Here is a 16,100-nt window from a genome sequence, read left to right on the forward strand (position 1 = left end):
CTACACAGGAAGATCCTAGGTTAACTTGGAAACATGCTGTAAAAGCAGAGGTGTGGCCTGGACTGTGTGCTTGTCATTTACAATAGTGTTTATGCTCGGTAAAGACTGCATATTCTCAAAGGAGTAAGGATAAAATGTAAGCATTTCTTTTGTGCCTTTTATATTAGCCTGGGCAGATAATTGTAGACAATTTTTCTTCTGTTTGAAACCATGTATGTTGAATGTCAAAATTGGCTTTACAGATTATTCTCTACAGTGTATGTTTTTTTTTTAACAGGTAGATTGAAATTGAACCAGAATGGCTGCTGTTACCTCAGATAGTCCTCCAAACCCAAGCTGCAAAATCATGACTTTTAGGCCTTCGATGGATGAATTCAGGGAATTCAACAAATACTTAGCACACATGGAATCACAAGGCGCTCATAGGGCTGGAGTTGCAAAGGTAAACATGTATAACATAGAAGAAAAATGCTCCTAATACCTGATCTCCCATTACTTGTATTTTGCTGATTACAAACTTGACCTTTTTATTTTTTTTTCCAAATTATTTTCAAGGAATAGTTAATGATTTGTTACTATTTTAAGGAAGAGCCTTTCAGTGTCTGATATTTAATGCAGACTAATGAAGGTGTTGTGTAGTGTTTTTTCTCTAACTGTAAGTTGTTTACAGGTTTACAATAGCAAAAAAGGATCTCTAAGTAGATTCAAAATATATTTGGTCAAATCAGAACAAAGCAGGGAGTTGATAGTATAAATGAAAGTAGTCCTTATATACCAGGTGTTGAACTTCATGTTTTAGGGTTGTGTAGAGCTTTCCTGGAGCAAATAATCCCACTTCATTATGGCAAACATAAAGATGGTAAGGCAGTGTTTGAGTGGAAATAGTTTTCTTGTTCTTGTTAGTGGGAACTTCAGGCATGCTAACTGCAGCTGTATTGCTCTTTGAACAATGGCACATCTAGGACCTTAGAGCAGGAACTCCTCCCCTATCAGAGAGGGATTATCAGAGGTTCAGTCTGACATAATTTAGTGATACATCATATAATTGTTTATGCTGTGTCTGTTTTGCCACTTTTCAAATGAGCAGAAACCAGTGCAAATCTAGAATTACCAGCTTAATTATTTTAAGTACTCTGTGGGAGCAGCTATCTCCATCACTGGGTTTTGAAGCTAATGTTGCATGGTCAAGACATTTAGAATCTGAGTAAGGAGGAACAAAACTTGAAATCCTTGGTTTCCCCCCTGCCCACTCCTGCCTCCTGCTTCCTGTGAAACAAAGCAAAACTGAACTCCTCACTCTTTGAAAACCTTGTAGGTTGTTTTTTTTTATTCAGCTGATAGAGTACATAGGTTATATTCTCAAAATTTTCTCTGCCAAAAGAAGTAGAAATGTGATAAATAGGCAACAGTGGAAGGCCTCTGCTGAATTTTTCCTATGTTCAGCTATGTTCTGGAGCTTGTCTGTATGGGGATGACGCATTGCAGTCCTTTAATCTTGAGTAGTGACCTTCATTGTAGTGGTAACTTCTTGTTTGGTTGAACAGCAGTTAAAGCATCTCTTTCTGTTTTCAGTCTGTCAGGTACTTTCAACACATTACTAGGTTGTTTTGAGAATTTTATATTCTGTTTTTCACTATATTTTGATAATATCTCAAAAATTTATAAATAAAAGTTAACCAACTAAGTATTTTTTAAAACAAATCTTATAAAGTGAAAAATTAATGCTGCGGAAGTTTAAGGGACATTTTCTAAGTTTTTGATACTAGCTTTAAAATAACAGGAAAAAAAATCAGTTTTGATAGTAATAGAAAATTAACTTACAGGGAACCTAATTTTTTTTAAAGTCCAGGATATACAGTCTCAGGTATGAATGCAAGAAGAATAAGGACTACCAGAAGAGCTATAAGTATTTGCAGAAACAGTAGATTAGGCTCTAAACAGAGAGCACAATCAGAGTAGGCATACCCAACACTTTAGTTTAAGTGTGAATGTGTACAGAGAGAAGATCTGTTACCTGTGTAGAACATGTGTGTGTAAATGGGGATGAAATGACTATAAGGCTTGCATATATTGAAGGAAGGAAGAAGTATGGGAAATAAAATGTTAAAAACACTGCAACCACCATTGAAGTTCCTAATACTATGTCTGAAACAAGTAATTAAGGTACTAGACAAACAATATCAAACCATTGCCAAAGCAGATAATGTACTGTGGCATCCCTTGAGCAAATTGGCAAAAAAATTGCCATTAGGCTTTTGAAAGTCTGAAACGAGCTTTAGGTGCAGAAAATCTATTTTAGTCTTACTGTTACAGAGGATTCTATACTTAAAAAGGAAGACAAAGGCTGAAAACAATACTACAAATGACAAACAAGGGACACTGATAGATTACTTGTCTTTACCAGAGAATGATGTGTTTAGAAAACTCAAACTGCATTGATACAGAGCAAAAGAGTTAAATTAATTTGCAGTCACACTGGCAAGTAGAGAATTTCAGAACACTGTGCTGAAAATAGATACTGGCAAGTGCAAGAAAAACAACTTTCAAATGAGTTGGGGAGTAATAGTTACATAGAAGTAGTAGGCAGTGCCATTCAGAATCAGACCTATGGGAGATTACCAGTATGTGAAAGAGGATTTAACAGAAATGTATGTGTTGATAGCACTCTGCTATCAGTACTGACATGCAGTCTTTGTGCAGGAGACTGACTGGTATAACTAAGACATCCCTGTCTAAAACTGTATGTTTATTGCAGTAAACGATACTAAACTATATTAATATGCTTAGGACTTTGAGAAATAAATAAATATGTAAGTGGAAAAGTCTTGCCTTAGGTTTTTCCTTGTTCATATTTGAGCATTCAACAATGTGATTGATGAATTTGATCTAGGTTGCTCCCACTGAATAAATCTAACTTGCTTGACTTAGAAGATGCTATTTTTACTAAAGGAATTATGAAGAGTCTTCAGTGGGACAAGTCAGTGGTAAAACCACAGAGACCTAGTCATTATTTCCAGCTGTTATACTGGTTAGCCATGTGTTGCTTTGAGCATGATATATTAAGATCTTCAGTCTTTGTCCTTGTCTTCCGTAGAAAATGCAAATTCTTTGGGGCAGAAAGTTTATTTTTATCTTCTTTTAAAACTTTTTTTGTGTATCAATCCCCACAGAATTCGCTTCTCTAACCAGCACTCCAATTATAACAGTAATAAACATACTAGAGTTAGCTGGAAGGGGATATTTTGAACCTGTATTCATAAAAATATTTTTATTGCTTAAAGCGCATTGACCTTGAACTAAATAAGATAATGCAAATTTTGCTTTTCAGTATTCATATATCTGAGCCAAACCTCTGACTTCATGCTTAATAATCATGAAAATGGAAATCTCTGTGCACATATTTGATTTCTATGCATATTTTCTGAATGCATGACTTCTCTGCTTCCAAACTAACATTTCATATTTTGTTAATGTGAGTATAATTTAAGTGTTCTGTGAAAGAAATAAGTAGGAATCACAAGATGATTGGATTATTTTTTTCTCTAAAAGCAAACAATGCTGAAACTTGCTAAATAGTTCTTGTACAGCAGAAGTCCTGTGGAAGCTGAGCAGGAGAAGAGGAAAGAGGGAGTTGCATTTGTGTAAAAACTAGATAAAAACACCTGTTAATGTGTAAAATAAAAACATTAGCTATGGAAGTATGTTACTATTAGATAAATTTCCTTTGGCTTAATATTTGTCTTTCGCTGTGTGCTTTTAGCACTGATGGTCTTGACTGGATTTCTTATGATTGTTTGAATACATTAACATTAAAATATGCCTATTTGTGATTGTTTTCCAAAGCTAGCAAATGATCTTAGGATCTGTCTGTTTTAGAATTTTATTACTTTCATGGAGAGATGAAATAGTGAAATTTCTAATGGACTCTTATAGATGGAATCCTAAAATGTTTGTAAGAAAACAGTCTAGCTGTGTAGCTTAAGGACTGCCTCATTGTGATCCCTTTAGTAAAACTGTTAGAGAGATACCTCTGCCTGAATTAAGGTGCAAATGAGAGCGTATGCTGAAGTCAGAAGTATGGATTTTGTTTAACAGTAAATATGAGAGAGAGAGATAGAAACAGAAAAGGAGGAGAGAGAAAGAGAGTGACAGAGAGACAGGTTAAGTAGAAATATCACTACTGTGGTTTCTATCTTCACCACCTTATTCTGGTCTTCTTGGTGGTGAGAGTTGCCCAAAAACCACAGAATTCAGTAGATTAATAGACATTTGGACCAGGTGTGAATGCCTAGGTAGACCTCAGTGGTGGGGGCGAGTTTGATACTGTCTCTTGGAACAGACTCTGGATCTGTTGCATCCCTTTCCCTCAGTGAGGAGTCTGGGGGTGCTTCAGAGTTTTTGGTGGCTTATGACACCTCCTCAGCTGCCTCTGACATGAATGCCCTGTGGATATGGCCATCCAGGGCTGGGGGGAATTTGCAACTGAGTGTAAGGGAGGTTGGGTGTTCACTCCTGCCCAGAGGTTATGCTACACCCCAAAACTTCTCTTCCTCCCCACTGGGGGAGTGTGAGCAAACCTGGCCTCAGCAGATGGGCCTGTGGGCTATGTTTTCCCCCACCCCAAACCTAACCAGAGCTGATTTTCAGGACAGCTACTGGGTTTGGCTTTCTTGTGGATGCCTTCTTCTCCCTCAGCCTTACTTTTCCCTAGACCAGAGATAACTGAACAATCATGTCAGATGAAGTATAGTATCTTGTCTTTCCTAAGGTGCTTAAACTCACAGTCCTAAGTTCCAGGCATATTCAGGGAGGGGTGGGCTTAGGTGGGCACAGTTTCTTTATACAGTTTTACCATAATGGGGAAGAAGTTCTGGAGAACAATGTTTAAGCCTTTAATCTTAAAATTTCAGTCTCTCACACTACCTCTAAATTGTGAATTAATTATTCAAATAATATCATTCACTTGTTGCATGTTTCTAAGAGCTGTCCTGCTTTGTTTTAAGATACTTTAAAAGTTTCCAAGCCACCGTTCATGGAAATTTGATTTGAACTTAGCAGAAGAATGAAAGTAATGAGTAGATCAAAAACCATGTCATTAAGCCTTTGGGCAAGTAGAAGTTCAAAAATGAAACCAGGCCAAAAAATTTCTATATAAAATTTTTTTGTTGCTCTGTTTTAGAAGTGATATATCTAGAGTTATTTGTTTTGTGCTGAAATAATATATGCAAGAAATGTTCAAAATTACACAGCCTGTTAAAGAATACTGGTACAACTGCAGGCTTCTTTGAACTTCTTGATGAATTCTTCTGCTAACGCTTCAGAATCTGCTGAGGAGTTTTCATAGACTATGGGTAGTTCTGTGGTATTTGAAATAAATGCATTAACTTTACAGCTGGTTAATCTGCACATAGCTTTAATCTTCAATTATGAGGATTAAATAATGTAATTATAAAACCTAATGTATCTAAATTAGTGCACATGCTTACTGTAATAGAGCTGTACCCTGTAGTTTTATGGGGATTAAATTGAACAGATTCGGAAATCTAAAACAGCTGTATTTTTTCCATTCTTCAGTAAAAAAATAGTTATACATACTGTTTATACCAAATAATGTTTAGACAGAGGGCTGACAGGTTTTTTTAGGAACTTTTATTTTAATTGAGGATAAAAATTTTATATCTTTGAATCTTTAGGTGTGGAAAAGACATCTAAGGTCATTGAGCCCAACTTTTGAGTTAGCACCTGCATGTTCACCTCTAAGCTGTATCGCCAAATGCAACATCCATACATGTTTTTAACACTAAATCTATATGATGTTATGGATTGCAAACTATTTGTCAGTTATAAAGCTTTCTGATTGGAAAAAATTTGTCAGCTCTGTTATTATAAATGTGTATTTTTGCACAGTTGCTGAAGAATTGCTGTAGATTGGTGAATTGCTGCTTGTGAATTGAGGTGATACTGGACATGTTCTGAATGGGTTTTTAGAGTGTTTAGGAGCACTTACAGTATCAGTTAATATGAAACAGTTGGTATGCAAATGTTCCTTTGATCATGTGGGCATATTCAACGGTTCCTTCAATTTTTTTCCAGGATGTTTTGAATTGTTGTTGCAACTGTGCTGTTCTGTTTTGTTTTCTATATGTAAAGGTTATCCCACCAAAGGAATGGAAGCCAAGAAAGCATTATGATGATATTGAAGATTTGGTGATTCCTGCTCCAATTCAACAGATGGTCACTGGCCAGTCTGGACTTTTCACACAATACAATATTCAGAAAAAGCCCATGACAGTGAAGGAGTTCAGGGATCTAGCCAACAGTGACAAGTATGTACTCTTGCTTAGCAAGACTAATATTTATCTTCACATGTTGTGGTTTCTTTGAATTGTGCAAGGCTGCTGGTGATTTCTTTTTTTTTCTGTCTCTCAAGGTACCCTTCCATACCTTGTGAGTATTGTGAGTGTGAATATTGTTTGGGTTTGTTGTTGAAAGCATCTGATGCCATGGCAGCCAGAAAGCATCTGAAAAGCCTGAGACGTAATGCTTTCTGTCTACTTTTCTTTATCTTCCAGAAGATACAGAAAATAGTGAAGATGATACAGATGTGTATCTGAGTTTTAATTTGATTACACCTATTAATGTTTAATTCCTAGATACTAGAATGGCCTATCGCCGTGTAATTATGAAAACTCCAATATCTTTTATAACCAATCCAGAAACTTTTGCATTAATCTGAGAGAACTCAATGGTATCTGGTGAATGTCAGTGTTATGGTTATGGCAAGATGAATATTATGGAAGGGGAAAAAACGTTTGTGAAGAGCTGGGCACTGTACTGCAATGTTTCAAATTGTAGAGCATTTCAAGAAGAGGGAATTGATAAAAGGAATTCTTGCCTGTCATTTTGGCCGCATAACAAGAATATATTTTACTTGACTATCTCCTCAAAACTGAGTGGAAGTGGTTTCTAGAAGATGAATCAAAGGATCTTAGAAAGAAAAGATACTTGAATGGGAAAGGTAATACTGCCTTAGTTTGAAGGCAAGTTTCTATTATGGGCTAATTAAGAAATTAGATATAAGAATAGAAGCTGTTATCAAGATCAGGAAAAACTAGGACATCTAAAGCTTTTAAGGAGGCTCCTTACCAAATGTTCCATGGGAACCTATTTTGTAGTTCTTGAAATTATTTGTTTAGTAAATATTAGAGGTGAGAATAAATCACATGACCTATACGGTATTTGATGTGATTTTCAATAATACTTTTTCATAGATGTTAAAGTTTACATTTTATTAACCCCTGATAAGTTGAGGTACACTAATTTCTTAAAATAATTGATTAATGTAGAAATGCTGAGAAGTTTTTCTTAGGTATCATTTCAACACAGAGTATATTTTGGAAATGTTTCTGATTTCAATTTTTATGGTTTTTACTGAAATCAGATGGCAACTTAATTTTGCATTGGCATGCAAATTTACATTTGGAACAGTAGAACAGTTGGGAGGACTTCCTGTCTATTACTAGCTGTAGGTCTTTCCAAATATTTGTCACTGCTCTTGAGAAAATGTGTGACATAACATTCTATGATACTCTTACTGCAGTTGATATTTCTTAAACTATCACGTAGCTGAGAGCCTCTGTAGTCCCGTAAATATAATTTTGTTCCTTAAAGGAGAAGACTTCTCTGTTAAGGACTTTTTTCTTGAGTATTAGGATGTTGCGTATTTCCTTTGGGTAAGAGAGAAGGGCCATGAGCATCTAAATGAAGTCACAGTTGCCTTTAAAAGGATCAAGTGTACTCAGTCTAATGCATTTAATCTTTTATTTGTTTAGACATTTGGGGCTCTCCATTGAACCAAAATGCTTCTCTACTTGACCTCTGGGAAATAGGAGCATATCCGCATTCTGTAATCAAGGAGTCCATGTGTGCGTGTTACTCAGGGCCCAACAGAAGTACAATCTGATTTCTGGAGCTATCATTAGAAATAATAAAACAATTCTGTTGCTGAGAATACTTTGGTTAAGATGTGTTTAGCTTTGGTTTTTTTTTTTTCTCTGTTCAGATTTATTACGTGATGTAGATGTACTTGGTCTCAGTGTTGCATGTTTGGATTTTCTTTCCAGTTGTTCATGTGTAGCATACTGGCAATTCTACAATGAAACTGTAGTTCTCAGAGTTGCAATAATAGGGGAGTAAGTTTGCTTTTCTGAAGACTTAAATATGGAAGTACAGAGGTCTGACAAAGGATCCTGAGGCAAAGCTGTTGATAGATGTTTTTATGGTAGTATGTTGTCTTGTTCTCACAAGATTTTGAAAGGCTACATGAGTAACCTTTCAAAAGTATTTGCATAAGTATATTTAAGCATGTGTGTTACATATCTTGTGCTGTTATAAATGAGTAAAAAGAAAAGTTCCCTTAAATATTTCTTTTCTCTGTGTTGTAGAATTTTTTGGTATCAGCTGTTTGAAACACAGCTTTTCTTGAAAAGGTTTTCTGGGGCAGGAAGAAGAGAAGAAAGTATTGGTTTTGCCTGTGAGGGCTGCCTGGCTGAGTTAGTTTACATTGTTCTGAGACAATGTAAAGACAGGACCTATATCTGAATCTTTGCAGAGCTGGTAGTGAGGTAGGAAAAAAATAAATACTTGTTAGTTGTGTTTTCCATATGTGTCTTTTTTTACAGAAGGGAAATAAAAGGGAGGAGCTCAGGCTAAGGATGGTTGGTAAATGGGCTGATTTGCGGCTGGAGACTGAAGCAAATATTGTGTGGGTTGGTGGATGAATCTAGTTACTGTAGCTGTCAGGTAGGTTTCCAGGAGGTTTCCATGATATGGTTAATCATGAAACTAAGAATTCAAGACAACTGGTAATTCTTCTGTTTCAGAGAATTTGAAACAAAGTGAGTTCATGTAGAAGGTTCATAGTGTATTGTCCATGGCATAGTAGCTTAGTCCATTGTAGAGGCAGTTGTTGAAAGATGGTGATGAACCTTTGCCTAATTCTTTCTCTGCAGATACCGGACTCCAAGATATGTAGACTGTGAAGATCTGGAGCGTAAATACTGGAAGAACTTGACTTTTGTGGCACCAATTTATGGAGCAGATATCAGTGGGAGCATTTATGATGAAGTATGCATAGTTTTTTATGAAGTTTATCCCTTCCAGCCCTCTTTCAAAGGGTACTCTACTTAGATGATATACTCTTGCTTTATGACTGAGAATCTGTCTTTTGAAATCTTTGTGTTACTCCTTAAAGCCTCCAACCAAGGCTGAAATTAACTCTGCATCTGCAAGAGTCAGACAATTCTGTCCTTAGACAGTAGAATATTGCTACTCTTCCTGATCATGACTCTTGCCTTTCTTCACTTTGAACTCTCCAGACCTTTGAGATATCTTCCTACTTATTTGTTTATTAACGTTCTAGTATGTGTATTTCCTGTGTGTATCTGTGGACACTTAGAGATATTTTAAACTAAGTTTTATTTTAAAATTAAAAGATGGATACTTTTATCTCTTTACTGAGGAATATTGGTAGCTGTACTTCATGCTTGGAATGTCTGCAGTTTCCTGGAAACTCATATTGTTTACCTCTCAATTAGAAATTAAGTTTGCTGGTAACTTGCCAAGATCTCCATGGATGATAAAAGGACTTTTTAAAACAGATCTCATTATCCAAAGAATTACAGACATCCATTGATATCAATTAGGCTATGTAAATAAGACAGGAACTAGATTTCTAAAGCATTATTTAAGTAATGAGATTAAGAGAAGATATATTAGCATTTAAGAAAATATTTGAGAATTTAAAAAATATAGGACAAACTTGTATGAAAAGAAAATACCATATGTGAAGTTCTTGGGTTATTTAATGTTCTATGTAACTGCCTTTTCCAATCATTAGAAAAAAAAAAGTATGATTTTGCTGTGGCAGGTGTTCTGAGGCTCTCCTGGTGTTTCACAGTTCTTCACGGAAGACAAATTGAAGACTGTCCAGAGATAAATACAGTCAGCCAATATGGCTGAAGGCAGTTCAGTTCTTGCACTGAGTTACTTGATCTTTGAAAGACAGCTAAGAATGTCCAATGGTATGTTGTTTAGAGAAAGCAAGTTCAAATTCCCTTGTGTGTCCACATAGCTGCTTTAAGAAATCGTTTAGAAAATAATTGAAGATTCTAATTTGGAATGTTCTGTGGAGAGACATTCCAGGTGGCTGCTGCTTTGTGAAGATAACACAAGACACAGAAAAAGTGTTCCAAGAAATAGAAGCTTGCCCTTTTTCTTCTCTGATCTTTGTGTCTTTTTTGTTGGCAGATAATGTCTTATGGTATAACTTTTTACAAAGATATGCTTTTTTTGGATTGTGTGGGTTTTTTTTTGGTTTTTTTTTTGTGTTGAGTATCTTTGTTTACTCTTGCATGAGCAACATTTCCAAAGAAAAGAGAATGAATGCAATAATATCCGATTTGAAAGTGCTGATTGGTCAAAGAGAAGGTCAGAGATCTTCTTACAGAATTACACTCTTGGAAAGACAAGGAAGGGGGGTCAAATAAAAGCAAAGAGGAAAGTGAGAAAAGCAGCATTTAGGGATCCTAACTCAGATGTTTAGTGCATAGGAGAAGGAAACAAAGCACTAAAAGTTGCAGTGACTGGGGAAGAAAGCAATAAAAGGTAGAATAAAGAAATCTTGATGCCTATAATAAAATGGGTATCATTTAAAAATAAATAACAAAGGAGAAATATTAGTGAAAGGAATTGACATTAAGGAATGTGACAGATTGAGCACTTAATGTGACGGCCAAGTGTTGGTGTACAACCCACTTGGTGTATAGAGGACAGAAGGAATATACTCTGGTACCAAAGTGTTGGTGAGAAAGTTATGATGCCGCTGATCAGTATGGTGTCTCTCAGAATAATTTTGCTGCAGTTAGTTTTTGGCCAGCAGATGGTGTACTTGCACAACTAATACTTTTCCTGTCGTAGTGCTTGAAGATAGTCTTAAGAAGGATCATTTCTATTTTGTTTGAAATTGGAGATTGTTCTCATGTCTTCATTCAATTTCCTTCAGGATTGTGATTATTTGGGCAAAGGAGATGAACACAGCTCATTGACATTTTGGGCAGCATTCAGGAGAAAGCGTATGGTGGGATTAGTTTCTTGTGGCAGCTTATTTGCAAGAAACAAAACAAATGCTTACTTTTTATGAAATACATGTTGTAGAAAATAGTGTGTTACAGATGTTACACTTAAGGTAAATATCTGGCAGAATTCCAGGTAAAATCTGCTAGGAACCTAAGGAAAATGTGACACATATGTGTATGTGGGCCATCAAAATTAGTAAGAAATACTGCTGTGCTCTGTAAATCAGTTTAGCAGTTTACCAGTTACATTTTTTTTTCCACTTGGTGACAATCAATTTTTTGAGACATTTGTATCTGAAGCATAATGGAACCTTGATTTTTACTATTTAGATAATTTAAGAAGCATTACTGTAGTTTGTGAAAGCCAACATCTTGTTGGCATTGTGCCAGAGAAATTATAGCTTTTCTACTATTTGCTTTTTTAGACCATAGGATGATAAGTTCTGAGGGATTTGGAAGATGGGGCAAAATTTTCTAAAGGCTGTGTTACATGAAACAGAAAAAGACCCCACCAAAAAAGCCCAAAAACCCCCAAAACCCCAAACCCAAATGAAAACAAAGAAATAAAGAAACAAATCTATAAGTACATGCTTTGAAGTCTTAACAGCTGCCATCAGTGGTTCAATTTTATCCTTGTAGTATTGGATTATTCCAGAATCTGTTTAAAATGTCTTTTAATTATTATTTGACAGCTTTGTACTCAGATTAAGTCTTTACAAATAAGGAAATAATCTGTGACAACAAGTGTTCTTTGCACTCTATAGAGCTTTATAGAAAATAAATTCTATAATTTGAGAAGGCTGAAGGTTTGCTGGAAATACTATTCTGTTACTTGCATTCTAATTGCTGTTACATTTAATGGCAGTACTTTGTAGGAGAGTGTCTGTGTAGGTAGCTCTGGAAAAGACATGATCCCTTGTGGACTTATCTAGCTACAGTGGAGGGGTGGAAATCTTGGTTTCAAAAGTATTTCCAAAGAAAAGTGGCCAATTTGAAGTTTATAACGAGTCATAAAACATGTCTGACTTCAGTGCTGACAATGGCATCTGCTGTTCTGCAGTGAAAAACCATGTGTGGAAGAAGCATGTATAAGTACTGTTTTGTGTCTCTCTCACCACTCTCCTCAGCTGCTGTCTGAAAGACACACTTTACTTTCATTTTTCTCCTCTTAGTTTTATTTCTCCTAACAGGACAATTCCTAATTCCTACCTTGTCCCATGTATAAGGTGTGGGTATCATACGTAAGAGTGCACCCTCAGTCGATTTCCAGAGGATACCAAATTGGGTGGGATGTCGCTCTGTTGGAGGGCAGGAAAGCTCTGCAGGGGGATCTAGATAGGATGGATCTGTGGGCTAGGGACATCTGCATGAGGCTCAACAAGGCCCAGTACTGTGTCCTGCCCTTGGGTCACACCAAGCCCAGGCAGTGCCACAGGCTGGGGCAGAGTGGCTGCAAAGCTGCCGCAGGAAGAGGACCTGGGGGTGCTGGTGACAGCAGCTGAACATGAGCCAGCAGTGCCCAGGTGGCCAAGAAGGCCAATGGCATCCTGGCCTGTGCCAGCAATAGTGTGGCCAGCAGGGCAGGGATTGTCCTCCTGTTCTTGGCGCTGGTGAGGCCACACCTTGAATGCTATGTCCAGCTCTGGGCCTCATAATTTAAGAAGGATGTTGAGGTACTGGAGCATGTCCAGAGAAGGGCAGTGGAGCTGGTTAAATGTCTGGAGTAAAAGTCCTGTAAGGAGCAGCTGAGGGAGCTGGGGTTGTTTAGCATGGAGGAAAGGAGGCTGGGGGAGGGAGGGACCTTATCACTCTCTACAGCTGCTTGAAAGAAGGTTGTAGCCAGATGGGAGTTGGCCTTTTCTCCCAGGTAGCAACATGATTAAACTGCCTCAGGTTGTGTCAGTGGGGAGATTTACTTTGGATTTTAGGGAAAGCTTTTTCATGGGGAGGAAGTAGTACCAATCACTGGGGCAGGCTTGCCCAGGGAAGTACCTTTGTCACCATCCCTGAGCATATTTAAAAGACCTGTAGGTATGGTGCTTGGGAACATGGTTTAGCCTTGGCAGAGCCAAGTTAATGGTGGGTTTGGATGATATTAAAGGTCTTTTCCAACCTAAATTATTATATTCCTTCTATTTATTATGTCCTTTTCTGTGATCTACTCATTGAGATCCATGTGAGCAGTAATTTAGGTTCTAGAGTGATTTCCAAAGAATCCACTTGCCCACCCTTCAAAAGAGGGCTTAAAAAGCAATGACTATATCCTTAGAAATGATGAGAAGTAAAAACAATCTAATGAGGGCGATTGTTTGTATTTCCTAATCTGTGTGTTTATGGTGTAGAGATTTTGTTTGTAGCATTTTTCTTCCTCTTTTTTAATGACTTCCAAGGCACAGTAAAAGCCTGGCAGTAGCTTTATTGTATTCATTGATGTGAGTGAATGGTTTTGTGGAGGGAGGAGTGGGTTACAAAGCACAAATTTTTCTCTAATGTTTGTTGTGTTCCTTTTCACTCTGTCTCTTAATTAGGTTTTTTACTCCTGTTTAGTTTGGGGATTGTTACAATCAGCCATAAGGGCTCTTCAATCTTAGTTGTGCAACTGATGTCTTGTACACCAGATTAATATTGAGATGAAGCTGTGAGATAATAGAAGGAAAAATTAAACACTGAAAAAGGATTGTGTGTAATAATGTATGCATACAGAAATCATGTTCATGATAGTGTTGACTGGTTTAAGTAAAGTGAAAAGACTAGTATTGTGTCACTTTTATAAGTTCTTAAAAATTAATAAAACGTTGAATTTGAAGCTTTTTTTATTCTTATTTGCAAAGAGGTTAGAGCTTTCAACTGTGAATTTCACTTTCTACCAATGCGCTGAGATAAACATTATTTTTTGTGGTTTTGGGAAAACAATGGGTCAACTCTTTCCAAAGTGTGCAGGCACTCAGATGAGCAATGCTTGTCAAGTGTCTCACTTTGTCTCCACATTGCATTAAAAGCAGATGCAAAGGCTGTTAAAGTAAAGAGTAATAAAAACTCTTTATAGTAATTTTCAGTAAGTTTGAATCACCTTCAAAATGAATAAACATTGGAATAATAGTCTTCTATATAAATACTATGTGCCTTATAATATTTCTCTAAGGAAGTACAAGGTAAGTGTGACGTGTAGCAATGACTGTAATTGGTAAGGTGTTTCAAGCCTGTTTGTTATCTTATAGAAAGAAAACTGCTAAAAAGTAAAATTTTTCTAGGTATTTGATTGTGTGGTACAGTTGTCACTGATGACAGGTATTCTTTAAAGAATTTACCATCAGAAATATGGATAAATTAGAAATAATATCTTGTCATATTCCTTTGAAATTATTATAATATTCTGGTAGTACTGTGATATTCTGAGGAGAATAAATATTTTGTATTGTCATAACATTGAATAGATTACAATGTCTAAATGTATTTGTAAGAAACTACCAGATTCAAATTCATAGTCAAATAATATATGTACTGCTGTTCTAACAATTGTTATTAAATATAGCATAACCTGCAAAAATATACTTAAAATTTGAGAAGTATGGCTATGTATTGACCTATTAAAATTCACTTTTACAGCTGGTATCTTTTTAGTGTGCATTGCAATTGCTACATCTAAAACTGGTTATACAACTACTGTAAAAATAAGAATCAATATTTTATGTTAAAATCATATAAGCATTTTACTTAATGTTTTTGAATATTAAAAAAAGATCTGTGAGGTACAGTAACATCTTTAGTAATAATTTGTAATAATTACTTATAACAGTCTGGGCATAAATATGAAACTGATTTATTGTTTTAAGTCTAAGGAATGTAGGAGGAGCTGAAATTAATCAGTGTGATTTTAGTGTTTTGGCCAGTTTCAGTGAACATTTCCTTTCAGGCTAAGAATACTTGTCCAAAATAGTCTTTAGGTAAAGGAAGTAGCTCATCTGTCTTGAGTGTAAAAGATGTTACTGTTTGTTTGGTGTTTGAAGCAAGTTATTTGTTCTAGGATTGATCTCCATGATAGGAATTGCTTTTGTTTGAGGGCAGATCACCAGCAGGTTGCTTGTGACTAGTTGTGATATGATTTGACATAGTGTGCAAGGATGAGATGTATTGTTTAAAAAAAATTCTCTTATTACTTAATTCTTAGTAGAAGACTAAGGTTTCAAGATGTTAGGGTTACTAGAAGCTTACATGGGTGAATGTTGTGATGGGACGAATAACGGGTAAAAAAGCCCGTGGAATACTGTTAAATAGAAAGATAACACATCTGCTGTCTGAAGAAACCTTCTAGTGCAAATTGCTACAGTACTTACATTGTTTGGCCACTCTCAGAGTAGCTACCTAGGTTAGCAGTTGACTTTTCCAAGTATTTCTTGTTTTCTTCTAATCCACTATATGTATCTGTGGTTAAATCATTGCTCTTCGCGGTATTAATCTGTTCCTCTGAATGAACTGCAAAATTGTAAACAGAGATAAATTTCCTGTGATTTAAAAAAATAAAATTTTAAATTAATTTGAGGACTTATTACTTCAAAATCATTACTTCGAATTTTTTATTTTACAGCTGTATTAACTTGCTGCTGCCAGTTTTTATATTTGAAAGGTGCAGATTTTACAAGCGTCTACTCTTTTGAGCTCAGATTGGTGTTTCTTCTTTTATTAGGATATAAATTTTATTTTTGTTTACTTTTTAAATTTCAAGTGCCTTTTTGTTTCACAAATGCATCAAGCCCAAGGCTTCAATTTTAAAAGAAGAAAAGATGTGATTTGAAATTAAATAATTCTATAAACATTGTTACTCATTTGTAAAATTCCAAGGAACTTAGTATTTCTCAATAAATGAAATAGCCAAAGCAGGCGGTTAGAAGTGCTTGTTCAGTGAGAAGTCTCAACTTCATACAGAGTTTACCTTCTTGTCTATCAATTCTAACTGCTTCGTTTGAC

At 36.0% G+C, this 16,100-nt stretch overlaps 1 protein-coding gene across 2 annotated transcripts in view; it reads left to right on the top strand.

Moving 5' to 3' along the window:
• The first annotated feature begins 277 nt into the window (after positions 1 to 277).
• Positions 278 to 16,100, top strand: part of KDM4C (lysine demethylase 4C) — a 237,097-nt gene continuing 221,274 nt past the window's right edge. The window contains exons 1-3 of one of the 2 annotated variants that reach the window (XM_005425583.1): positions 278 to 442; positions 6,151 to 6,326; positions 9,012 to 9,126. In XM_005425583.1, coding sequence (XP_005425640.1) covers positions 299 to 442; positions 6,151 to 6,326; positions 9,012 to 9,126 — 435 coding nt within the window. In that variant the 5' untranslated portion in view covers positions 278 to 298. The remainder of the gene's footprint in view (positions 443 to 6,150; positions 6,327 to 9,011; positions 9,127 to 16,100) is intronic. The other variant, XM_031060774.1, reaches the window with a different exon arrangement.

Source organism: Geospiza fortis, unplaced genomic scaffold (assembly GCF_000277835.1).
Source record: "Geospiza fortis unplaced genomic scaffold, GeoFor_1.0 scaffold491, whole genome shotgun sequence".
Lineage (NCBI taxonomy): Eukaryota > Metazoa > Chordata > Aves > Passeriformes > Thraupidae > Geospiza > Geospiza fortis.